Below are 25,273 nucleotides of genomic sequence, written 5' to 3' on the forward strand. Positions count from 1 at the left end.
AACAGGGTGTGCAGCCTGAGGCGAGGAACAAGGGGGAAAGCTTTTTTTGCGACTTTCTCAAATCATCAGTAGCCTGTAGTCGCATCATGCAGCCCCATATTCATCTAAGGTTTGCATCATTCACAACTAAAGTTGCCAAATAACTCTAAATCTAGTTTATAGGACCTTGTTTCAAATGATCACTTTTACACTCCACGTAGCCACTTCATTTGCGCACTCGCTCCATAATGTGAAAATATCCTTTCTATTTTATTCAGCTAAGTTCAATTACATTCTTCTTACTATAAAATGTAACTGTGTTACCTTTATAAGTACACCATATACCTTTATAAGTACACCATATACCTTTATAAGTACACAATATACCTTTATAAGTAGAGCATATACCTTTATAAGTACAGCATATACCTTTATAAGTACACCATATAAGGGTACCTTTATAAGTACAGCATATACCTTTATAAGTACACCATATACCTTTATAAGTACACCATATACCTTTATAAGTAGAGCATATACCTATATAAGTAGAGCATATACCTTTATAAGTACAACATATACCTTTATAAGTACACCATATACCTTTATAAGTAGAGCATATACCTTTATAAGTACACCATATACCTTTATAAGTAGAGCATATACCTTTATAAGTACAGCATATACCTTTATAAGTACACCATATAAGGGTACCTTTATAAGTACAGCATATACCTTTATAAGTACACCATATACCTTTATAAGTAGAGCATATACCTTTATAAGTACAACATATACCTTTATAAGTACAGCATATACCTTTATAAGTACAGCATATACCTTTATAAGTACAGCATATACCTTTATAAGTACAGCATATACCTTTATAAGTACAGCATATACCTTTATAAGTACACAAAGTTTATTGTAAACACACATGCCTACACATATACTAGATCCACTAACTGGTTTGCTACTAAACATTTTCTGACCTTTATCAATGGCTATGATTTGAATATGGTTGACTATACATCTTTTGCACACTTGAGTACTGAACAGTGATGGTGATTACAAATGGCTAGTCAGGGGACGGATGGTGAGTGGACTGGAGGTGTCATGGTAGTTATGGTATTTTGATCTGGTCCAGTACCTCTACAGCTATAGTCAGGGGACAGATGGTCAGTGGACTGGAGGTGTTTCCCTCCTCATACATCCCAGGAGAAAAATAAGGAAAGATCCTCTCAGTGAACTTCTCTCTGAACATGTGTATCAGCGTTGAGTCCACTGCGTTCAGAAACAGCACCTTCCCTCGGTCGTAGTCCAGCTCCACAGTGATCCTCCATGGCTTCCTCTCTCTCTTCACCGCCAGGCGCATCCGCGGGCACGTCTGGGCCCAGTACGTCTCCCCGTTACACAACCCGATTACCCAGAATCCCTCAGCAGGGTTGAGGAAGATGGCGGACTTGCGTTTGATGGACTCTCGGGCAACTCCGATGTACCAGTCCCTGCTCTGGCCCACCTCTACGGTCCAGCTGTGTCTTCCAGAGGTGAACCCTGTAGCTCCCAGGACCGAGATGCGGCTAGCGAGGCGCTCGGGGTTGTCTGGCAGGCGTTTCTTACTGCTGTACCTCACACTGCTGAACTCCTCAGAGAAGCTGAGGTTGGACTGGGCTGTGTTGGGATCCAGCGTTATGGGGACTGGAAGGAGGAGAAACATCTATCACTACAGCGTATGCTAATTGGTAGAGCAGAAGGAGTATGCTAATTGGTATAGCAGAAGGAGTGTGTTAATTGGTAGAGCAGAAGGAGTGTTTTAATTGGTAGAGCAGAAGGAGTGTGTTAATTGGTAGAGCAGAAGGAGTGTGTTAATTGGTATAGCAGAAGGAGTGTGTTAATTGGTAGAGCAGAAGGAGTGTGTTAATTGGTAGAGCAGAAGGAGTGTGTTAATTGGTAGAGCAGAAGGAGTGTGTTAATTGGTAGAGCAGAAGGAGTGTGTTAATTGGTAGAGCAGAAGGAGTGTGTTAATTGGTATAGCAGAAGGAGTGTGTTAATTGGTAGAGCAGAAGGAGTGTGTTAATTGGTAGAGCAGAAGGAGTGTGTTCATTGGTAGAGCAGAAGGAATGTGTTAATTGGTAGAGCAGAATGAGTATGCTAATTGGTATAGCAGTGGGAGTGTGGTAATTGGTAGAACAGAAGGAGTGTGTTAATTGGTAGAGCAGAAGGAGTGTGTTAATTGGTAGAACAGAAGGAGTGTGTTAATTGGTATAGCAGAAGGAGTGTGTTAATTGGTAGAACAGAAGGAGTGTGTTAATTGGTAGAGCAGAAGGAGTGTGTTAATTGGTAGAACAGAAGGAGTGTGTTAATTGGTATAGCAGAAGGAGTGTGTTAATTGGTAGAACAGAAGGAGTGTGTTAATTGGTAGAGCAGAAGGAGTGTGTTCATTGGTAGAGCAGAAGGAATGTGTTAATTGGTAGAGCAGAATGAGTATGCTAATTGGTATAGCAGTGGGAGTGTGGTAATTGGTAGAACAGAAGGAGTGTGTTAATTGGTAGAGCAGAAGGAGTGTGTTAATTGGTAGAACAGAAGGAGTGTGTTAATTGGTATAGCAGAAGGAGTATGTTAATTGGTAGAGCAGAAGGAGTGTGTTAACTTGTAGAGTAGAAGGAATGTGTTAATTGGTATAGCAGAAGGAGTGTGTTAATTGGTAGAGCAGAAGGAGTGTGTTAATTGGTAGAGCAGAATGAGTATGCTAATTGGTATAGCAGTGGGAGTGTGTTAATTGGTAGAACAGAAGGAGTGTGTTAATTGGTAGAGCAGAAGGAGTGTGTTAATTGGTAGAGCAGAATGAGTGTGTTAATTGGTATAGCAGCATACAGATATATTCATTTCATTTCTTGGCAATGGGAATCCGAAAACATGTTTTGAATGTCTGACTGAATGTCTGACTGAATGTCTGAGGTCTATATCAACAGGTTGCACAAACATGCATTTTGTTTATGTATAAGGACACTTTCTCTACTTGATCAAAATGGTAGTCTGTCGCGTGGGAGATTTGGTTCTGGATGCCAAAGTTATCTAAATCGTTTTTGGAATTTGTACGAATGGCTGCGAAGAATATGTAGCCTATACTCACCCTTCTGGACAATGTCTGCCATCTTCTTCCAGATTTCAAACTTGAGTGATCCCAGATGTTTGGCAGCGTCTATCAGGATTCCTCTGATACACTCTGGCTCTCCCAGGGGGCATTTGGTCCTGGAACATGATGGATTTATCATCAATAAGGTTTCAATAAAAAACTTGCTTTAGTTAGTAATAGTAGGTAGTAATAGTAGGTAGTAATACTAGTAATATTTGTTAGAAATTGTAGGTGGTAATAGTAGTGATAGTAGGTAGTAATACTAGTAATATTTGTTAGAAATTGTAGGTGGTAATAGTAGTGATAGTAGGTAGTAATAGTAGTAATAGTACGTAGTAATATTAATATTAGGTAGTAATAATAGTAGGTAGTAATAGTAGATAGTAATAGTAGTAATAGTAGGCAGTAATAGTAGGTAGTGATAGTAGGTAAGAGTAATAGTAGGTAGTAATAGTAGGTAGTAAGAGTAGTAATAGTAGGTAGTAATAGTAGTAATAGTAGGTAGTGATAGTAAGTAGTAATAGTAGTAATAGTAATAGTAGGTAGTAATAGTAGTACTCATAGGCAGTAATAGTAGGCAGTAATAGTAGGTAGTAGTATTAGTAGGTAGTAATAGTAGGTAGTAATAGTAGGCAGTAATAGTAGTAATCATAGGCAGTAATAGTAGGTAGTAATAGTAAGTAGTAATAGTAGTAATAGTAGTTAGTAATAGTAGGTAGTAATAGTAGGTAGTAATAGTAGGTAGTAATAGTAGGTAGTAATAGTAGGTAGTAATAGTAGGTAGTAATAGTAGTACTCATAGGCAGTAATAGTAGGCAGTAATAGTAGTAATAGTAGGTAGTGATAGTATGTAGTGATAGTAGGTAGATATAGTAGGTAGTAATAGTAGTAATCATAGGCAGTAATAGTAGGTAGTAATAGTAGTAATAGTAGGTAGTAATAGTAAGTAGTAATAGTAGTAATAGTATTAGTAGGTAGTAATAGTAGTACTCATAGGCAGTAATAGTAGGCAGTAATAGTAGGTAGTAGTATTAGTAGGTAGTAATAGTAGGTAGTAATAGTAGGCAGTAATATTGGGTAGTAATAGTAGTAATAGTAGTAACAGTAGGTAGTAGGAGTAGGTAATAGTAGGTAGTAATATTAGGCAGTTATAGTAGGGAGAAATAGTAGGTCGTAATAGTAGTAATAGTAGGCTTTAATAGTATGTATTAATAGTAGGTAGTAATATGAAGCAGTAGTAATAGTAGGTAGTAATAGTAGGTAGTAATAGTAGTAATAGTAGGTAGTGATAGTAGGTATTAATAGTAGTCATAATAGGTAGTAATAGTTGTGATATTAGATAGTAATAGTAGGTAGTAATAGTAGTAATAGTAGGTAGTAATAGTAGTGATAGTAGGTATTAATAGTAGTAATAGTACGTAGTAATATTAGGTAGTAATAATAGTAATAGTAGGTAGTAATAGTAGATAGTAATAGTAGTAATAGTAGGTAGTAATAGTAGGTAGTGATAGTAGGTAGTAGTAATAGTAGGTAGTAATATTAGATAGTAATAGTAGTAATAGTAGGTAGTAATAGTAGGTAGTGATAGTAGGTAGTAAGAGTAGTAATAGTAGTTAGTAATAGTAGGTAGTGATAGTAGGTAGTAATAGTAGGTAGTAATAGTAGGTAGTGATAGTAGGTAGTGATAATAGGTAGATATAGTAGGTAGTAATAGTAGGTAGTAGTATTAGTAGGTAGTAATAGTAGGCAGTAATATTGGGTAGTAGTAGTAGTAATAGTAGTAACTGTAGGTAGTAAGAGTAGGTAATAGTAGGTAGTAATATGAGGTAGTTATAGTAGGGAGTAATAGTAGTAATCGTAGGGAGTAATAGTAGGTAGTAATAGTAGTAATAGTAGGTAGTAATAGTAGGCTTTAATAGTAGGTATTAATAGTAGGTAGTAATATGAAGTAGTAGTAATAGTAGGTAGTAATAGTAGTAATAGTAGGTAGTAATAGTAGGCAGTAATAGTAGGTATTAATAGTAGGTAGTAATATGAAGTAGTAGTAATAGTATGTAGTAATAGTATGTAGTAATAGTAGTGTCACGCCCTGGCTCTGGGGACTCTTATATGTTGAGCCAGGGTGTTAGTTTCTATGTTAGTGTTCTATGTTCATGTTCTAGTTCATGTGTTTCTATGTTGGCCGGGGTGGTTCCCAATTAGAGGCAGCTGTGGCTTGTTGTCTCTGATTGGGAACCATACTTAGGCAGCCTGTTTTGCACTTGTCATTTGTGGGATCTTTGTTCCGGAGAGGTTTGTGTTGTGTTAACCTTAGGACTTCACGTATCGTTTTGTTGTTTTGTTGTTCGTGTTTAAAGTACTCATTAAAAGATGTATGCATATCACGCTGTGCCTTGGTCCGTTGCTTACGACGATTGTGACAAAATATCCCACCAATTAAGGACCAAGCAGCGTGTCCAGGAGCAAACGCCGGAGGTAACGCTAGTGGATGTCCTCCTCGGTTGGGGGAAGATCACCGAGGAGGAGGCCGTCCGCTACCGGAGGGCGATGAGGGAGGATGTCCAGGCAGGAGAGGAGAAGCGGCGCCAACCGGGTCGTCGTCGGACAGGCGAGAGGCAACCCCAATAAAAAAATTTGGGGGGGCACACGGCATGGACGACGGGGCTGCTGGAGGAGTTTGTGGACTAGGAGAGGAGGCCACCAGGTTACGGGGGCCATTGGTCAGGAGGGAGAAGGAGAGTGTGGAGGCACGGCGAGAGGAACTGAGTAGGCAGCAGAGGGAGCGGAGGTTTATGAGGAAACCCAGTCCCGCTCCTCGCACCAAGCAAGTGGTGAGTGTCACCAGTCCGGTCCGGCCCGTTCCTGATTCCCGCACAAGGCCAGTGGTGTGTGATCCCAGCCCGGTCCGGCCCGTTCCTGCTCCCCGCACCAAGCCTGTGGTGCGCGTCGTCAGCCCGGTCCGGCCTGTTCCTGCTCCCCGCACCAAGCCAGTGGTGCGCGTTGTCAGCCCGGTCCGGCCCATCCCTGCTCCCCGCATCAAGACAGTGGTGCGCGTCGCCAGCCCGGTCCGGCCGGTTCCTGCTCCCCGCACCAAGCCTGTGGTGCGCGTCGCCAGCCCGGCCCGGCCCGGCCTGTTCCTGCTCCCCGCACCAAGCCAGTGGTGCGTGTCGTCAGTCCGGCACAGCCCGTGCCTGTTCCACCGGTGCCTGGTCAGGTACCAGTCAGCTGCTCCACACCGGAGCCTAAGCAATCCGCTCCACCGATGTCCAGTCCAGCTCCAGCCAGCGGGACCAGACCAGGGGCGCTACGGGGGGGGGTAGCTAGAGAGTGGTGGTCACGCCCGGAGCCGGATCCGCCTCCGAGGCGGAATGCCCACCCGGCCCCTCCCCTGTTGGGTTTAGTTGGCGCGGTCGCAGTCCGCGCCTTTGGGGGGGGGGGTACTGTCACGCCCTGGCTCTGGGGACTCTTATATGTTGAGCCAGGGTGTTAGTTTCTATGTTAGTGTTCTATGTTCTAGTTCATGTGTTTCTATGTTGGCCGGGGTGGTTCCCAACCAGAGGCAGCTGTGGCTTGTTGTCTCTGATTGGGAACCATACTTAGGCAGCCTGTTTTGCCCTTGTCATTTGTGGGATCTTGTTCCGGAGAGGTTTGTGTTTTGTTAACCTTAGGACTTCACGTATCGTTTTGTTGTTTTGTTGTTCGTGTTTAAAGTACTCATTAAAAGATGTACCCATATCACGCTGCGCCTTGGTCCGTTGCTTACGACGATCGTGACAAGTAGTAATAGTAGGTATTAATAGTAGGTAGTAATATGAAGTAGTAGTAATATTAGGTAGTAATAATAGTAAGTAGGTAGTAATAGTAGATAGTAATAATAGGTAGTAATAGTAGTAATAGTAGGTAGTAATATTAGGTAGTAAGAGTAGGTAGTAATAGTAGGTAGTAATTGTAGTAATAGTAAGTATTAGTATTAGTAGGTAGTATTAGTAGGTAGGAGTAGTAGTAATAGTAGGTAATGTTAGTCATAGTATGTAGTAATAGTAGGTAATAATCGTAGGTAGTGATAGTAGGTAGTAGTAATAGTAGGTAGTAATATTAGATAGTAATAGTAGTAATAGTAGGTAGTAATAGTAGGTAGTGATAGTAGGTAGTAATAATAGGTAGTAATAGTATGTACCAATAGTATTTAGTAATAGTAGGTAGTAATCGTACGAGGAAATAGTAGGTAGTAATAGTAGGTAGTAATATTAGTAATAGCAGGTAGCAATAGTAATTGTAGGTAGTGGTAGGTAGTAATAGTAGGTAGTAATAGTAGGTAGTAATGGTAGTAATAGTAGTCATATTAAGGGAAACGGGGATACCTTGTCAGTTGTACAACTGAATGCATTAAACTGAAATGTGTCTTCCGCATTTAACCCAACCCCTCTGAATCATAGATATTTTAGTTGGTAGTAATAGTAGTTAATAATAGTAGGTAGTAATAATAGGTAGTAAAAGGTGGTAGTAATAGTAGGTAGTAATAGTATATAGTAATAGTAGGTATAATAGTAGTAAAAGTAGGTAGTAATATTAGGTAGTAATAGTAGTATTAGTATTATTAGTAGGTAGTAATTGTAGGTAGTAATAGTAGTAATAGTAGGTAGTAGTAGTAGTAGTAGTAGTAGTGGTAGTAGTGGTAGTGGTAGTAGTGGTAGTAGTAGCATTTGTAGTAATAGTAGGTAGTAATAGTAGTAATAGTAGTTAGTAATAGTAGTAATAGTAGGTAATAGTAGTAGGTAGTAATAGTAGGTAGTAGTAGTAGTGGTAGTAGTAGTAGTAGTAGTGGTAATAGTAGTAGCAGTTGTAGTAATAGTAGGTAGTAATAGTAGTAATAGTAGTTAGTAATAGTAGTTAATAGTAGTAGTAATAGTAGTAGTTGTAGTAGTAGTGGTAGTAGTAGCAGTTGTAGTAATAGTAGGTAGTAATAGTGGTAATAGTAGTTAGTAATAGTAGTAATATTAGTTAGTCATATTATTTAGTAATAGTAGGTAGTAATAGTAGGTAGTAAGAGTAGGAAGCAGTAGCAGGTAGTAATAGTAGGTAGTAATAGTAGGTATTAATAGTAGTAATAGTAGGTAGTAATAGTAGTAATAGTAGTTAGTAATAGTAGTTAGTAATAATATGTATAAATAGTATGTAGTAATAGTATGTGGTGGTATTAATAGTAGTTAGTAATAGTAGGTAGTCATAGTAGTAACAATAGTAATAATAGGTAGTAATGTTAGGTAGTAATGGTAGTAATAGTAGGTAGTAATGGTATGTAGTAATAGTAGTAATAGTATGTAGTAATAGTAGGTATTAGTAGTAGTAGGTAGTAATAGTAGGTAGTAATTGTAGTAATTGTAGGTAGTAGTAGTAGTAGTAGTAGTAGTAGTAGTAGTGGTAGTGGTAGTGGTAGTGATAGTAGTGGTAGTAGTAGCAGTTGTAGTAATAGTAGGTAGTAATAGTAGTAATAGTAGTTAGTAATAGTAGTAATAGTAGGTAATAGTAGTAGTAGTAGTAATAGTAGTAGTAGTAGGTAGTAGAAGGTAGTCATAGTAGGTAGTAATAGTAGGTAGTAGTAGTAGTGGTAGTAGTAGTAGTAGTAGTGGTAATAGTAGTAGTAGTGGTAGTAGTAGCAGTTGTAGTAATAGTAGGTAGTAATAGTAGTAATAGTAGTTAGTAATAGTAGTTAATAGTAGTAGTAGTGGTAGTAGTAGCAGTTGTAGTAAGAGTAGGTAGTAATAGTAGTAATATTAGTTAGTCATATTATTTAGTAATAGTAGGTAGTAATAGTAGGTAGTAAGAGTAGGTAGTAATAGTAGTAATATTAGTTAGTCATATTATTTAGTAATAGTAGGTAGTAATAGTAGGTAGTAATAGTAGGTAGTAATAGTAGTCATATTAAGGGAAACGGGGATACCTTGTCAGTTGTACAACTGAATGCATTAAACTGAAATGTGTCTTCTGATTAAACCCAACCCCTCTGAATCATAGATATTTTAGTTGGTAGTAATAGTAGTTAATAATAGTAGGTAGTAAAAGTAGGAAGCAGTAGCAGGTAGTAATAGTAGGTAGTAATAGTATGTAGTAATAGTAGGTAGTAATAGTAGTAATAGTAGGTATTAATAGTAGTAATAGTAGGTAGTAATAGTAGGTAGTATTATTAGGTAGTATTAGTAGGTAGTAATAGTAGGTAGTAATCGTATGTAGTAATAGTAGGTATTAATAGTAGTAATAGTAGTTATAGTAGGTAGTAATGGTAGGTAGTAATAGTGGTAATAGTAGGTAGTAATAGTATGTAGTAGTAGTTGTAATATTAGTTAGTACTAGTAGTAATATTAGTTAGTAATATTTTGTAGTAAAAGCACATAGCAATAGTAGTAATAGTAGGTTGTAATAGTGGTAATAAAAGTTAGTAATTGTAGTAATAATAGGCAGTAATAGTAAGTAGTGAAAGTAGGTAGTAATATTAGTAATAGTAGGTAGTAATATTAGTAATAGTAGGTAGTAATAATAGTAATAGTAGTTATAGTTATAGTAGGTAGTAATGGTAGGTAGTAATAGTGGTAATAGTAGGTAGTAATAGTAGTACTATTAGTTATAGTAGGTAGTAATGGTAGGTAGTAATAGTGGTAATAGTAGGTAGTAATAGTAGGTAGTAGTAGTATGTAGTAATATTAGATAGTAATAGTAGGTAGTAGTAGTATTTGTATTTATTAGGGATCCCTTCCCCCACCATAGGCCTATACATACCTGCTTTTTGTTTTCTTGTAGTCCTAGAGAGGTAGAGTAAAACAATGTGATGTTATTGAATAGAGTCATATTAATAATAAATCACTTTATTGACAAAATGTTGAATACGTGTAAGTCATCCTGTATGAATTGACCATTTAATTTGTTAATTTATTTAGGATTAGATACCTGTAAAAACTTCACGTCATCCGCTTGTACAGCCGTCTCTACTTCACCGATGGCGTCTGTGACGGTTGCGATCCTCTCCTTGATGTACTCCAGCTTGATACACATCACCTGAGTGTTCGTCTCCTCTTCCTGTCTCAGCTTGGCCACTCTGTTCTTCTCCTCCTCCCTCAAGATCTGGTGGAACCTCTCAAACTCCTCCTTCATCTGTCGCTCCGTCTGGTCCGCCTGGCTCTGCAGTTAATCAGATTGATTCGTTGAGTGATTCATTGATAGTGTATGTATTTAGCTCACTAACTAATTCGAAAAGCTTACTGAAGTCGTCCATCTGTTCTGAGAAAAAAAAAAGCTGATTCCTTAACACGCTAGGGAACTACTGTAGCAAACAAAACTTACCTTTATGTAATATTTGGTTTCTTCCCAATCCTCTTTAGTCTTGTTGAGTATTTTCAGGTGTTTCTGCAATGAATCAAGCTTGGCTGAGACCTCTATCTGAAATAATTATATAAAAAAATAACATTTATCCCAAACTCTTGACCATAACGTAAATAAACCTTCCATTGCTTGCATAACCTAGTGCCACAAACACACAAACAAACACACACACACGCACGCACGCACGCACGCACGCACGCACGCACGCACGCACGCACGCACGCACGCACGCACGCACGCACGCACGCACGCACGCACGCACGCACGCACACACACACACACACACACACACACACACACACACACACACACACACACACACACACACACACACACACACACACACACACACACACACACACACACACACACACACACAATCAAAAGATTGAGCTGCAGTGGATAGCGGACGTTTTACAGGCTTCTGACCAATTTTGCTATTTTGTGTGTTTTTTAGTGCTGATCTTTTTAATTTTTCTTTGTAGATAATGTTTCCGCCATCGTTTCCTATGACCGAAATGAGCTCTGGACGTTCTGCTTACTCCAGACCAGGGTAAAACTAAGGGGGGAGGGGTGTGTCTATTTGTTAACAGCAGCTGGTGTGTGTCTCTAATATGAAGGAAGTCTCTGAGTTCTGCTCACCTGAACTAGAGTATCTCATGATAAGCTGTAGACCATACTATTTACCAAGAGAGTTTTCATCTATATTTTTCGTAGCTGTCTATTTACCACCACAAACCGACACTGGTACTAAGACCACACTCAACGAGCTGTATAGGGCCATAAGCAAACAGGAAAACGCTCATCCAGAGACGGTGCTCCTAGTGGCCGGTGATTTGAATGCAGGAAAACAGAAATCTGTTTTACCAACTTCTTTCCAGCATTTCACCTGTGAAACTAGAGGCGACAAAACTCTAGATCACCTTTACTCCACACACAGAAACGCGTACAAAGCTCTCCCTCACCCTCCATTTGGCAAATATGACCATAACTCTATCCTCCTGATTTCTGCTTACAAGCAAAAACTCAAACAGGAAGTACCAGTGATGCGCTCAATACGGAAGTGGTCAGATGAAGCTGATGCTAAGCTACAGGACTGTTTGCACAAACTGGAATATGTTCCGGGATTCAATCAATAACATTGAGGAGTTTACCACATCAGTCACCGGCTTCATTAATAAGTGCATCCACAACAACGTTCCCACAGTAACCGTACATAACAGTCCATTCTGAAAGTATTCAGACCCCATTACTTTTTCCACATTTTGTTACGTTACAGCCTTATTCTAAAATTGATTAAATTGCTTTTTTCCCTCATCAATCTACACATAATACTCCATAATGACAATGTGAAAGCAGTTTTATAGATATTTTTGTAGTATTCAGACCCTTTATTCAGTACTTTGTTGAAGCACCTTTGGCAGCGATTACAGCCTAGAGTCTTACATTTTACATTTTAGTCATTTAGCAGACGCTCTTATCCATAGCGACTTACAGTTAGTGAGTACATACATTATTTTTCATACTGGCCCCCCGTGGGAATCGAACCCACAACCCTGGCGTTGCAAACGCCATGCTCTACCAACTGAGCTACATCCCTGCCGGCCATTCCCTCCCCTACCCTGGACGACGCTGGGCCAATTGTGCGCCGCCCCATGGGTCTCCCGGTCGCGGCCGGCTACGACAGAGCCTGGTTCGAACCAGGATCTCTAGTGGCACAGCTAGCACTGCGATGCAGTGCCTTAGACCACTGCACCACTCGGGTATGATGCTACAAGCTTGGTACACCTGTATTTGGGGAGTTTCTCCCATTCTTCTCTGCAGATCCTCTCAAGCTCTGTCAGGTTTGATGGGGAGCTTCTCTGAACAGCTATTTTTAGGTCTCTCCAGAGATGTTTGATCGGGTTCAAGTCTGGGCTCTGGCTGGGCGCTTCAAGGACATCCAGAGACTTGTCCCGAAGCCACTCCTGCGTTGTCTTGGCTGTGTGCTTAGGGTCGTTGTCCTGTTGGAAGGTGAACCTTCACCCCAGTCTGAGGTCCTGAGCACTCTGGAGCAGGTTTTTATCAAGGATCTCTATGTACTTTGCTCCGTTCATCTTTCCCTCAATCCTGAGTAGTCTCCCAGTCCCTGCCGCTGAAAAACATCCCCACAGCATGATCCTGCCACCACCATGCTTCACCGTAGGGATGGTGCCAGGTTTCCTCCAGACGTGACGCTTGGCATTCAGGCCAAAGAGTTCAATCTTGGTTTCATCAGACCAGAGAATCTTGTTTCTCATGGTCTGAGAGTCCTTTAGGTGCCTTTTGGCAAACTCCAAGCAGGCTGTCATGTGCCTTTACTGAGGAGTGGCTACCGTCTGGCCACTCTACCATAAAGGCCTGATTGGTGGAGTGCTGCAGAGATGGTTGTCCTTCTGGAAGGTTCTCCCATCTCCACAGTCAAATTCTGGAGCTCTGTCAGAGTGACCATCGGGTTCCTGGTGACCTCCCTGACCAAGGCCCTTCTCCCCCGATTGCTCAGTTTGGCCAGGCGGCCAACTCTAGGAAGAGTCTTGTTGGTTCCAAACTTCTTCCATTTAAGAATGATGGAGGCCACTGTGTTCTTGGGGACCTTCAATGCTGGAGAAATTGTTTTGTACCCTTCCCCAGATCTGTGCCTCGACACAATCCTGTTTCGGAGCTCTACGGACAATTCCTTCGACCTCATGGCTTGGTTTATGCTCTGACATGCACCGTCAACTGTGGGACCTTATATAGACAGGTGTGTGTCTTTCCAAATCATGTCCAATCAATTGAATTTAGCACAGGTGGACTCCAATCAAGCTGTAGAAACATCTCAAGGATGATCAATGGAAACAGGATGCACCTGAGCTCAATTTCGAGTCTCATAGCAAAGGGTCTGAATACTTATGTAAGTGTGATATTTCTGTTTTTTATTTTTAATACATTTGCTAAAATTTCTAAAACCTGTTTTCACTTTGTCATTATGGGGTATTGTGTGTAGATTGATGAGGAACAAAATACTATTTAATCCATTTTAGAATAAGGGCTGTAACGTAACAAAATGTGGTGCCAACAACTTTTCCCTCAACGTCAGCGAGACAAAGGAGCTGATCGTGGACTACAGGAAACGGAGGGCAGAGCACGCCGCCATCCACATTGATGAGGCTGTAGTGGAGAGGCTCGAGACCTTCAAGTTTCTCGGTGGAAATAACATGGTCCAAACACACCAAGAAAGTCGTGAAGAGGGCACGACAACGCCTCTTCCCCCTCAGGAGGCTGAGAAGATTTGGCATCGGCCCTCAGATCTGCCAAGTTCTACAGCTGCACCACTGAGAGCATCTTGACTGGCTGCATCACCGCCTGGTATCTGACTACAGAGGGTAGTGCGTACGGCCCAGTACATCATGGGGCCAAGCTTCCTGCCATCCAGGACCTCTATACCAGGCGGTGTCAGAGGGTAGTGCGTACGGCCCAGTACATCATGGGGCCAAGCTTCCTGCCATCCAGGACCTCTATACCAGGCGGTCTCAGAGGAAGACCCTCACATTTTCAGACTCCAGCCACCCAATTCATGTTCTCTCTGCTACCACACACCAAGCACCCGGACTAGCTGCTACTGTCTATTATCTATCCTGTTGTCTAGTCCCTTTACCCCTACCTACAGTATACTGCTGCTACTGTCTATTATCTATCCTGTTGCCTAGTCACTTTATCTCTACCTATATGTACATACAGTATCTACCTCAATGACCTGGTACTCCCTGTATATAGCCATGTTATTTCCTGGTACTCCCTGTATATAGCCATGTTATTACCTGGTACTTCCTGTATATAGCCATGTTATTACCTGGTACTCCCTGTATATAGCCATGTTATTACCTGGTACTTCCTGTATATAGCCATGTTATTACCTGGTACTTCCTGTATATAGCCATGTTATTACCTGGTACTCCCTGTATATAGCCATGTTATTACCTGGTACTCCCTGTATATAGCCATGTTATTACCTGGTACTCCTGTATATAGCCATGTTATTACCTGGTACTCCCTGTATATAGCCATGTTATTACCTGGTACTTCCTGTATATAGCCATGTTATTACCTGGTACTCCCTGTATATAGCCATGTTATTACCTGGTACACCCTGTATATAGCCATGTTATTACCTGGTACTCCCTGTATATAGCCATGTTATTACCTGGTACTCCCTGTATATAGCCATGTTATTACCTTGTACTCCCTGTATATAGCCATGTTATTACCTGGTACTCCCTGTTAATAGCCATGTTATTACCTGGTACTCCCTGTATATAGCCATGTTATTACCTGGTACTCCCTGTATATAGCCATGTTATTACCTGGTACTCCCTGTATATAGCCATGTTATTACCTGGTACTCCCTGTTAATAGCCATGTTATTACCTGGTACTCCCTGTCTATAACCATGTTATTACCTGGTACTCCCTGTCTATAACCATGTTATTACCTGGTACTCCCTGTATATAGCCATGTTATTACCTGGTACTCCCTGTATATAGCCATGTTATTACCTGGTACTCCCTGTATATAGCCATGTTATTACCTGGTACTCCCTGTATATAGCCATGTTATTACCTGGTACTCCCTGTCTATAACCATGTTAATACCTGGTACTCCCTGTCTATAACCATGTTATTACCTGGTACTCCCTGTATATAGCCATGTTATTACCTGGTACTCCCTGTATATAGCCATGTTATTACCTGGTACTCCCTGTATATAGCCATGTTATTACCTGGTACTCTCTGTATATAGCCATGTTGTTACCTGGTACTCCCTGTATATAGCCATGTTATTACCTGGTACTCCCTGTATATAGCCATGTTATTACCTGGTACTTCCTGTATATAGCCATGTTATTACCTGGTACTCCCTGTCTATAACCATGTTATTACCTGGTACTCCCTGTATATAGCCATGTTATTAGCTGGTACTCCCTGTATATAGCCATTTTATTACCTGGTACTCCCTGTATATAGCCATGTTATTACCTGGTACTTCCTGTATATAGCCATGTTATTACCTGGTACTCCCTGTATATAGCCATGTTATTACCTGGTACTCCCTGTATATAGCCATGTTATTACCTGGTACTCCCTGTATATAGCCATGTTATTACCTGGTACTCCCTGTATATAACCATGTTATTACCTGGTACTCCCTGTATATAGCCATGTTATTACCTGGTACTCCCTGTATATAGCCATGTTATTACCTGGTACTCCCTGTATATAACCATGTTATTACCTGGTACTCCCTGTATATAGCCATGTTATTACCTGGTACTTCCTGTATATAGCCATGTTATTACCTGGTACTCTCTGTATATAGCCATGTTATTACCTGGTACTCCCTGTATATAGCCATGTTATTACCTGGTACTCCCTGTATATAGCCATGTTATTACCTGGTACTCCCTGTTTATAGCCATGTTATTACCTGGTACTCCCTGTATATAGCCATGTTATTACCTGGTACCCCGTGTATATAGCCATGTTATTACCTGGTACCCATGGACAGTAGTGTAAAGTACTTAAGTAAAAATACTTTGAAGTACTACCTAAGTAGTTTTTTTGGGTATCTGTACTTTACTATTAATATTTTTAACTACTTTTACTTTTACTTCACTACATTCCTAAAGAAAATAATGTACTTTTTACTTTATACATTTTCCCTGACACCCAAAAGTACTACATTTTGAATGCTTAGCAGGACGGGAAAATGGTCCAATTCACGCAATTATCAACAGAACATCCCTGCTGATCCCTACTGCCTCTGATCTGGTGGAGTCACTAAACACACGCTTCGTTTGTAAATTATATCTGAATGTTTGAGTGTGCCCCTGGCTATCTGTGCACTTTTTTTTTTTAAACAAGAAAATGGTGCTATCGGGTTTGCTTAATATAAGGAATTTGAAATGATTTATACTTTTACTTTTACTTTTGATACTTAAGTATATATTAGCAAATACATTTACTTTTGATACATAGTTGAAGTCGGAAGTTTACATACACCTTAGCCAAATGCATTTAAACTCAGTTTTTCACAATTCATAATAGTAGAGAGAATGATTTATTTCAGCTTTTATTTATTTCATCACATTCCCAGTGGGTCAGAAGTTTACGTACACTCAATTAGTATTTGGTAGCATTGCCTTGAAATTGTTTCACTTGGGTCAAACGTTTCGGGTAGCCTTCCACAAGCTTCCCACAATAAGTTGGGTGAATTTTGGCCCATTCCTCCTGACAGAGCTGGTGTAACTGAATCCGGTTTGTAGGCCTCCTTGCTCGTACACGCTTTTTCAGTTCTGCCCACATATTTTCTATAGGATTGAGGTCAGGGCTTTGTGATGGCCACTCCAATACCTTGACTTTGTTGTCCTTAAGCCATTTTGCCACAACTTTGGAAGTATGCTTGGGGTCATTGTCCTTCCTGAGCGGTATGACAGCTGCGTGGTCCCATGGTTTTTATACTTGCGTACTATTGTTTGTACAGATGAACGTGGTACCTTCAGGCGTTTGGAAATTGCTCTTGACTTGTGGAGGTCTACCATTTTTTTTCTGAGGTCTTGGCTGATTTCTTTTGATTTTCCCATGATGTCAAGCAAAGAGGCACTGAGTTTGAAGGTAGGCCTTGAAATACATCCACAGGTACAACTCCAACTGACTCAAATTATGTCACGCCCTGGCCTTGAGAGGCCGGTTGTTTTTAGTTGGTTTGGTCAGGGCGTGAGGATCTATGTTAGAATTTCTGTGTTTAGGTTATAGTTTTCCTATTTCTATGTCTGGCCGGGTATGATTCCCAATCAGAGGCAGCTGTCGCTCATTGTCTCTGATTGGGGATCATACTTAAGTAGCCTGTTTTCCTACCTTAGTTGTGGGATCTTGTTCCTGTTAGTCTGGTATGTGTACAGCCCATTGGACTTCACGTTACGTTGTTTCTTGTTTTGTTGAATGTTTATTTAGTTAATGAACATGTACGCTTTTCACGCTGCACCTTGGACCGACCCGTCTCTCAAATTATGTCAATTAGCCTATCAGAAGCTTCTAAAGCCATGACATCATTTTCTGGAATTTTCCAAGCTATTTAAAGGCACAGTCAACTTAGTGTATGGAAACTTCTGACCCACTGGAATTGTGATACAGTGAATTATAAGTGAAATAATCTGTCTGTAAACAATTGTTGGGAAAATTACTTGTGTCATGCACAAAGCAGATGTCCTAACCAACTTGCCAAAACTATAGTTTGTTAACAAGAAATGTGTGTAGTGGTTGAAAAACGAGTTTTAATGACTCCAACCTAAGTGTATATAAACTTCCGACTTCAACTCTTAAGTATATTTTAAACCAAATACTTTTAGACTTTTACTCAAGTAGAATACTTTTACTTCAGTAATCTTCTATGAAGGTATCTTTACTTTAACTCAAGTATGACAATTGGGTACTTTTTCCACCACTACCCCATGGACTCAGTACTGGTACTGGTGTATATAGTCATGTTATGGACTCGGTACTGGTACTGGTAATATGTTATGGTAGTTATGCATTATTCTTTCTCCTATGTCTCTATGTGTCTCTCTGCATTGTGGGGGAAGGGCCCCGTCAGTAAGCATTTCACTGTTATTCTACACCTGTTGTTTACCAAGCATGTGACGAATACTATTTTGATTTGATACACACCAGTGGAGGCCGCTGAGGGGAGGACGGCTCATAATAATGGCTGGAACGGAGCCAATAGAATGGTATCAAACCCATGAAAAACCTGGTTTCCAACGTGTTTGATTCCCATTCCATTGACTCCGTTCCAGCCATTATTATGAGCCGTCCTCCCCTCAGCGGCCTTCACTGGTAGACAGACACACACACCAGTCTAAATTGCTCTGTAATATTTCAGACGTCCGTCTCACCTTTCTCTCAAGGGCAGCCTCCTCTACGGGGTAGCACGCATGTACTTTGTGTTGTTTGGACGCCTGACAGACGACACAAATGGGCTCCTCGTCGTCGCGACAGAATAACTTCAGCTTCTCGTTGTGAAGAAGGCACTCTCCCCCTGGTCGTGCCCTGCTCTCTGTAAACCTGTCGGCTGCTATCTTCAGGACCAGGTTGATAGGAGGCCTCGCCGAGGGCGACGCGGTCTGACACACGGGGCATTCTCTGCCTCCTTTCCATTCCCACAGCTTCTGTAAACACTCCTTGCAAGAGTTATGGCCACATTTCAGAAGGACGGGGTGGCTGAACACCTCACAACACACCGGACAAAGCAGGTCCTGCTCAGAGAGTGAAGCTAGTCTTACTGGTTTTGCTGTCATTTGATTCTAGTGATCATGCAACCTTACTACCCTAGAATAAAGAGATTATATTCTAGATTCGGTTCCTGCAACCTCACCTCTCTAACAACTAAATGTTTTGTGATCTCAGTGATGTTGGTGTAAACCTTTGTCAATGCTGACAGACTAGCTGGACCTGTTTAGTTCAAGTTCAGAGCAAATTGATTGGATGTAGAGTATCACTTCCTCATTGCTAGTGAATTGGTCCTTACCGTAACTAACCATCAGGTGGAAAGGGTTGTTGCAACCACACTGCCTGGAGTGGAGTGAGTCATGACATTTACTGTATGTCCACGTTTAGTTTGTTCTTCCTGAAACCTGTCTATAGATGTACCTGTTTTAGACAGCTTGTTCTCACATGCTTAAAAGGGGGTCAATAGTGTAGAGAAATCACTGTGGTCAATACAGCTTGAGAACATTGTTTTTATTTGATCATAGAAGGTACGCATGTATGTAGAGTAGATGGTATGATGTCTGTCCACATGGTACTTGAGGTGGGAGTTTCACCAAAAAATATCTATGTTAGAGACTGTCTAACATTGAACGATTCTTATCAGTGAGGAGTATCATGTTATGATATTTGGTGAAATTCCCTAAACACGATGTATTGCTAAAGGGGATATATTACGTGGACCGTGTTTTTTACTGCAGAAATGTGGTTGAGAGGGGCAAGGCTCGGAGAAAGACAATCTGAGGTAGTTTACTTTAAACCGTTGACGGAACAATGATCTGTATCGTTACCAGCAATAGCAAACAGGTCATTAGGCTTAGCTAGACAATCATATTCAGATGTGAGGAGATTATTATCTGAACTTTTAACACCAACTAGGTAAAAGGTCAAACGTTCAAACAAAGTTCTCTTCAACCATGTTATCTCTAGCTACAGTGTTAGTATCTCTAAATGGGGTTTGTTATAAATGTAACAAAATCATAACAAGAATAAACACAATCGTTTTATAAATGTTTTATTATATTCAATATCATAATAAACATTGGGATTTGGAGGGGGAAAAAACCAGCTAATCATTATTACATTTAACATTTAACATGTTGAAAGGGATGATTGTTGAGCCATTTGGGACAATGCTGTTGCAACGTAAGCTTGTCTTCTGAGTAAATATATTCCTTACACATGAAACATAGTTATGATCAAAAACGATAAATTATACTAAACCCAGTAAGGGTTAGTTAGGGTTGTTGATCACATGATGTTGTAGGCTAATGAATGTGCTTTATACTTCTCACAATATGCTGAAATTAATTGGAAATGTTTGGATAAATGATGACAAAAATATTGATATTAATAAATAAATAAAAAATCATACAGTGTGACTTTCGATAATCAAAACCCATTTGTGTATTGATCAAAGTATTATTTACTTGTTCTGCTTTGCAAAGAAAACATGCAATAACTACCCACATGGTGTAATAACTACCCGCATGGTGTAATAACTACCCGCATGGTGTAATAACTACCCACATGGTGTAATAACTACCCACATGGTGTAATAACTACCCGCATGGTGTAATAACTACCCGCATGGTGTAATAACTACCCACATGGTGTTATAACTACCCACATGGTGTAATAACTACCCACATGGTTTAATAACTACCCACATGGTGTAATAACTACCCACATGGTGTAATAACTACCCACATGGTGTAATAACTACCCACATGGTGTAATAACTACCCACATGGTGTAATAACTACCCGCATGGTGTAAAAACTACCCACATGGTGTAATAACTACCCACACGGTGTAATAACTACCCGCATGGTGTAATAACTACCCACACGGTGTAATAACTACCCACACAGTGTAATAACTACCCACATGGTGTAATAACTACCGACACGGTGTAATAACTACCCACACGGTGTAATAACTACCCACATGGTGTAATAACGACCCACATGGTGTTACTGCTAATAAACAGTAGAATCAATCAGATTTAGAAATGTCAAAACACTTTCACAGAAATAAATGAGAATAATAAATATCTTTGCAATTTATTATTATTCAATATGCAAATGATTGGTTGAATTTTTCCTAATCTTCATCAACAGATTTAACACACTTATAAACGTGACCTGTCTAACGCACATGGACTTTTGACTTGGGGAGCACTAGTGGCGGTCAGATAATACATTAAATGTCACATGGTTTCATCTGTATGGTTGTTTCAAGTCCAGTGCGCTCAGGCTGTTACATTTGGTATCGTTCGAGGGGCGCGCATCACAAGCAAAGTCATTTGCATCATTCTACCTTATCTGTGTAAACCAGTCTGACTAGGCTTTGAATTTCTTCTTCTTCTTCTTGTATTTCTTATGTCTCTGGGTTTACCACAGCCTCTGCCATAGAAACAAACAGAGCATGGCTTTGTGTCTGTGGTTGCTGCTTTACAATGCAGGAAAACCGCTGGTCTGCTACCCGAACCGGTAGCTGGAGAAAAATACAAAATAAAGGACAAAATCTGGTGCAGATTCGCGGGATGCTCTTAAACTACTGGTATCTGTCCTTGTCCGAAAAAGGAGTGACTGAGAGTCAGGGGAATCCCATTGACATGATGTAGTGTCCTGGTTCCAGGCAGGCACCTTGCCTCCTACTGCACCCTAGTAGCCTCCTTCCCTCATACCATCACACAAACCAAGGCTTCGTGGAGGCACCTTGCCTCCTACTGAACCCTAGTAGCCTCCTTCCCTCATACCATCACACAAACCAAGGCTTCATGGAGGAACGGACACATTTGGGGCAGCCCTTGGAACCGTTGTTCTGCGGACACCTGAGAGGAAAGAAGAAGAAGAAGAAGAAGAAGAAGAAGAAGAAGAAGAAGAAGAAGAAGAAGAAGGAGAAGAAGAAGGAGAAGAAGAAGAAGAAGAAGAAGAAGAAGAAGAAGAAGAAGAAGAAGAAGAAGAAGGCTGAATTGATAAATGTAACCCTGGTAACTGACCCATGTAAAATCATACACTCTGGGAACTGACCCATGTAAAATCCTACACTCTGGGAACTGACCCATGTAAAATCCTACACTCTGGGAACTGACCCATGTAAAATCCTACACTCTGGGAACTGACCCATGTAGACTTCATATGTTTTACAAGTGTTCCCTCACCAATTCTACCTCTGGATATGAAACATGTTGAGCAAAAGGTGAGAGCCTAGTAAAAAAAACATGAACTGATTCACACCCCAAAAAGATTTGTAGAGGTGCTGACTGACTGTACACTGTATAAAGAAAAAGAAAAAGATTCTCTATATGCTCCCAACTATTTAATGGGTAAACCAAATAACCTACGTTTCGGCAACACAATGCCTTCTTCCTACTGGAGTAGATGTGAGAGCAGGGCAGGGCATATATGTAGTCATAACATGTAGACTACATAACATGTAGTATGTAGATGGGACACCTACTGGAGGTGGAAGATGTGAGAGCAGGGCAGAGCCTGCAGTTGCTGATTCTTCTCTCCTATGGACTCCACAGTACATCTCCAGCTCCTCCACACACCGCAGGAACTTCACCACCTGCTCCCTCAGCTCCTGCACACACCGCAGGAACTCTTCACCACCTCAGCTCCTCCTGACTCTCCTTACCGCGGTAGATCCCCTCGCTGAGACAGGGCACCTTTAGACTGCACAGCTCCCCTCGCTGAGACAGGGCACCTTTAGACTGCACAGCTCCCCTCGCTGAGACAGGGCACCTTTAGACTGCACAGCTAACAGACAGGGAGGAGAGGGAGGAGAGGAGAGGAGAGGGAGGAGAGGAGAGGAGAGGGAGGAGAGAGAGGAGAGGAGAGAAGAGAGAGGAGAGAGGAGAGGAGGGAGAGGGAGGAGAGGGAGGGGAGAGGAGAGGAGAGGAGAGGAGAGGGAAAGGGAGAGGAGAGGAGAGGAGAGGGAGGAGAGGGAGGAGAGGAGAGGAGAGGAGAGGGAGAGTCAACACAGACTGGACATAGCTGACTCTCCTTACCGCAGAAGACAACACAAGAAACAACACAGTAAGATCCCCTCGCTCAGACAGGACACCTCCTGCAGACAGGACACCTCCTGCAGACAGGACACCTCCTGCAGACAGGACACCTCCACCCCTGCCCCCTGTCCCCTGTATCCTGTATCATGTCCCCTGTCCCCTTTCCCCTGTATCCTGTCCCCTGTATCATGTCCCCTGTCCCCTGTCCCCTGTATCCTGTCCCCTGTCCCCTGTTTCCTGTCCCCTGTATCCTGTCCCCTGTCCCCTTTCCCCTGTATCCTGTCCCCTGTATCCTGTCCCCTGTCCCCTTTCCCCTGTATCATGTCCCCTGTCCCCTGTCCCCTGTATCCTGTCCCCTGTCCCCTGTTTCCTGTCCCCTGTATCCTGTCCCCTGTCCCCTTTCCCCTGTATCATGTCCCCTGTCCCCTGTCCCCTGTATCCTGTCCCCTGTCCCCTGTATCCTGTCCCTGTATCCTGTCCCCTGTATCCTCTCCCCTGTATCATGTCCCCTGTCCCCTTTCCCCTGTCCCCTGTATCCAGTCCCCTGTATCCTGTCCCCTGTATCCTGTATCCTGTATCATGTCCCCTGTATCCTGTCCCCTGTATCATGTCCCCTGTATCCTGTCCCCTGTATCCTGTATCATGTCCCCTGTATCCTGTCCCCTGTCCCCTGTATCCTGTATCCTGTATCATGTATTATGTATCCTGTATCCTGTATCCTGTCCCCTGCCCCCTGTCCCCTGTCCCCTGTCCCCTGTCCCCTGTCCCCTGTCCCCTGTATCATGTATCCTGGATCCTGTCCCCTGTATCCTTTCCCCTGTATTCTGTCCCCTGTCCTATGTATCATGTCCCCTGTCCCCTGTATCATGTCCCCTGTCCCCTGTATCCTGTCCCCTGTCCCCTGTCCCCTGTATCCAGAGGAAGCCACACATTAACCCCCTGATGCTCCTCAAGATTCATCTTAGATAACACCATAGAAATGGAATGTGCTACAGTCATATTGTCTTGGTCTGAGGGGCTTGGTCCATTCTGGTCTATTTCTATGGATAACCCCAGGAGGAAAGGTTTGATACAACACCATGTTGAAATACTGCAATGGAATAGGTAGAGAATGTATCTCTATCACTCTATGCCCTGGCATCCACCATGATGACACGTTAAATGAATGACAACATTGATGTGTAATCACAACCATCAGTGGGCCTTGTATTCTACTTCAACATGGCTAGTGAAATTGACTCCGTCTTACCTTGAGCATGTCTTTATACTTCCCCATCTCCGAGTGGGCGGTGATGAGACAGCCCCAGCACTCTGAACTTCCCCCCGGGGGTCCGAGGTCTCCTCCAGCACCTTGGTCCAGAGATGCAGGGCTTTGTCAGTCTGGTTGGCCTGGTACAGCTTTAAGCCTTTCTCTATCTGCTGCTTGGTTCGGTTCTGACCCATCTCTGCTACTAGGAGGTGGCCTCATAAAAATATTAATCAGTTTAGTGGAGGACCAAGAAAGTAGATCCTTGCCCATGCACAGTGGGTTACGTTAAGAAAGTAGATCCTTGCCCATGCACAGTGGGTTACGTTAAGAAAGTAGATCCTTGCCCATGCACAGTGAGTTACGTTAAGAAAGTAGATCCTTGCCCATGCACAGTGGGTTACGTTAAGAAAGTAGATCCTTGCCCATGCACAGTGGGTTACGTTAAGAAAGTAGATCCTTGCCCATGCACAGTGAGTTACGTTAAGAAAGTAGATCCTTGCCCATGCACAGTGGGTTACATTAAGAAAGTAGATCCTTGCCCATGCACAGTGAGTTACGTTAAGAAAGTAGATCCTTGCCCATGCACAGTGGGTTACGTTAAGAAAGTAGATCCTTGCCCATGCACAGTGGGTTACGTTAAGAAAGTAGATCCTTGCCCATGCACAGTGAGTTACGTTAAGAAAGTAGATCCTTGCCCATGCACAGTGGGTTACGTTAAGAAAGTAGATCCTTGCCCATGCACAGTGGGTTACGTTAAGAAAGTAGATCCTTGCCCATGCACAGTGAGTTACGTTAAGAAAGTAGATCCTTGCCCATGCACAGTGGGTTATGTTAAGAAAGTAGATCCTTGCCCATGCACAGTGAGTTACATTTCCAAAGATCCGGTGGTAAAGACTACGATCCTGTGACGCTCCTCTCTGTAGCAACAGGACTCGGTCTGATCTCTCTCTCTCTCTCTCTGATCCAGATGTCTCTCAGCTCTGCAGGCAGCGATGGGTCAGGAGGACTGGGAGGAAACTGGATCCAGTGCCTTAAAGGACCAGCCAACTAACACCCAAGAGACGGAAACGGAAGGAGAACCAAACGTGTCCGTCGCTACTTCCTCGATCCACCAATAACACCTTTTACGTGATCACACTGTACTCTCCTGAAGAAATTCTCCCTGTGAAGTGATGGCAGTTGTATCCCAGAATATC

At 41.9% G+C, this 25,273-nt stretch overlaps 1 protein-coding gene across 1 annotated transcript; it reads right to left on the reverse strand.

The window, feature by feature from the left end:
* Positions 1 to 308: 308 nt before the first annotated feature.
* Positions 309 to 25,273, reverse strand: LOC121540775 (zinc-binding protein A33-like). The gene is made up of 9 exons (XM_041849865.2): positions 24,947 to 25,273; positions 24,078 to 24,279; positions 22,276 to 22,577; positions 18,438 to 21,646; positions 10,451 to 10,546; positions 10,058 to 10,288; positions 9,890 to 9,912; positions 3,113 to 3,231; positions 309 to 1,677 (listed from the first exon to the last, which is right to left on the reverse strand). The coding sequence occupies exons 4-9, from the start codon at positions 18,837 to 18,839 to the stop codon at positions 1,103 to 1,105; spliced, it is 1,446 nt and encodes a 481-aa protein (XP_041705799.2). The 5' UTR covers positions 18,840 to 21,646; positions 22,276 to 22,577; positions 24,078 to 24,279; positions 24,947 to 25,273; the 3' UTR covers positions 309 to 1,102.

The sequence above is a fragment of the Coregonus clupeaformis genome, chromosome 26 (assembly GCF_020615455.1).
Source record: "Coregonus clupeaformis isolate EN_2021a chromosome 26, ASM2061545v1, whole genome shotgun sequence".
Lineage (NCBI taxonomy): Eukaryota > Metazoa > Chordata > Actinopteri > Salmoniformes > Salmonidae > Coregonus > Coregonus clupeaformis.

Excerpts from the sequence above, each read along its gene's own strand:
- LOC121540775 (XM_041849865.2), bottom strand. The coding sequence starts at position 18,839 with ATGACAGCAAAACCAGTAAGACTAGCTTCACTCTCTGAGCAGGACCTG. Across the intron at positions 10,289-10,450 it reads AAACCAAATATTACATAAAG|AGCCAGGCGGACCAGACGGA; the intron begins GTAAGTTTTGTT and ends GATTAACTGCAG. Across the intron at positions 9,913-10,057 it reads ATGACGTGAAGTTTTTACAG|GACTACAAGAAAACAAAAAG; the intron begins GTATCTAATCCT and ends CTACCTCTCTAG.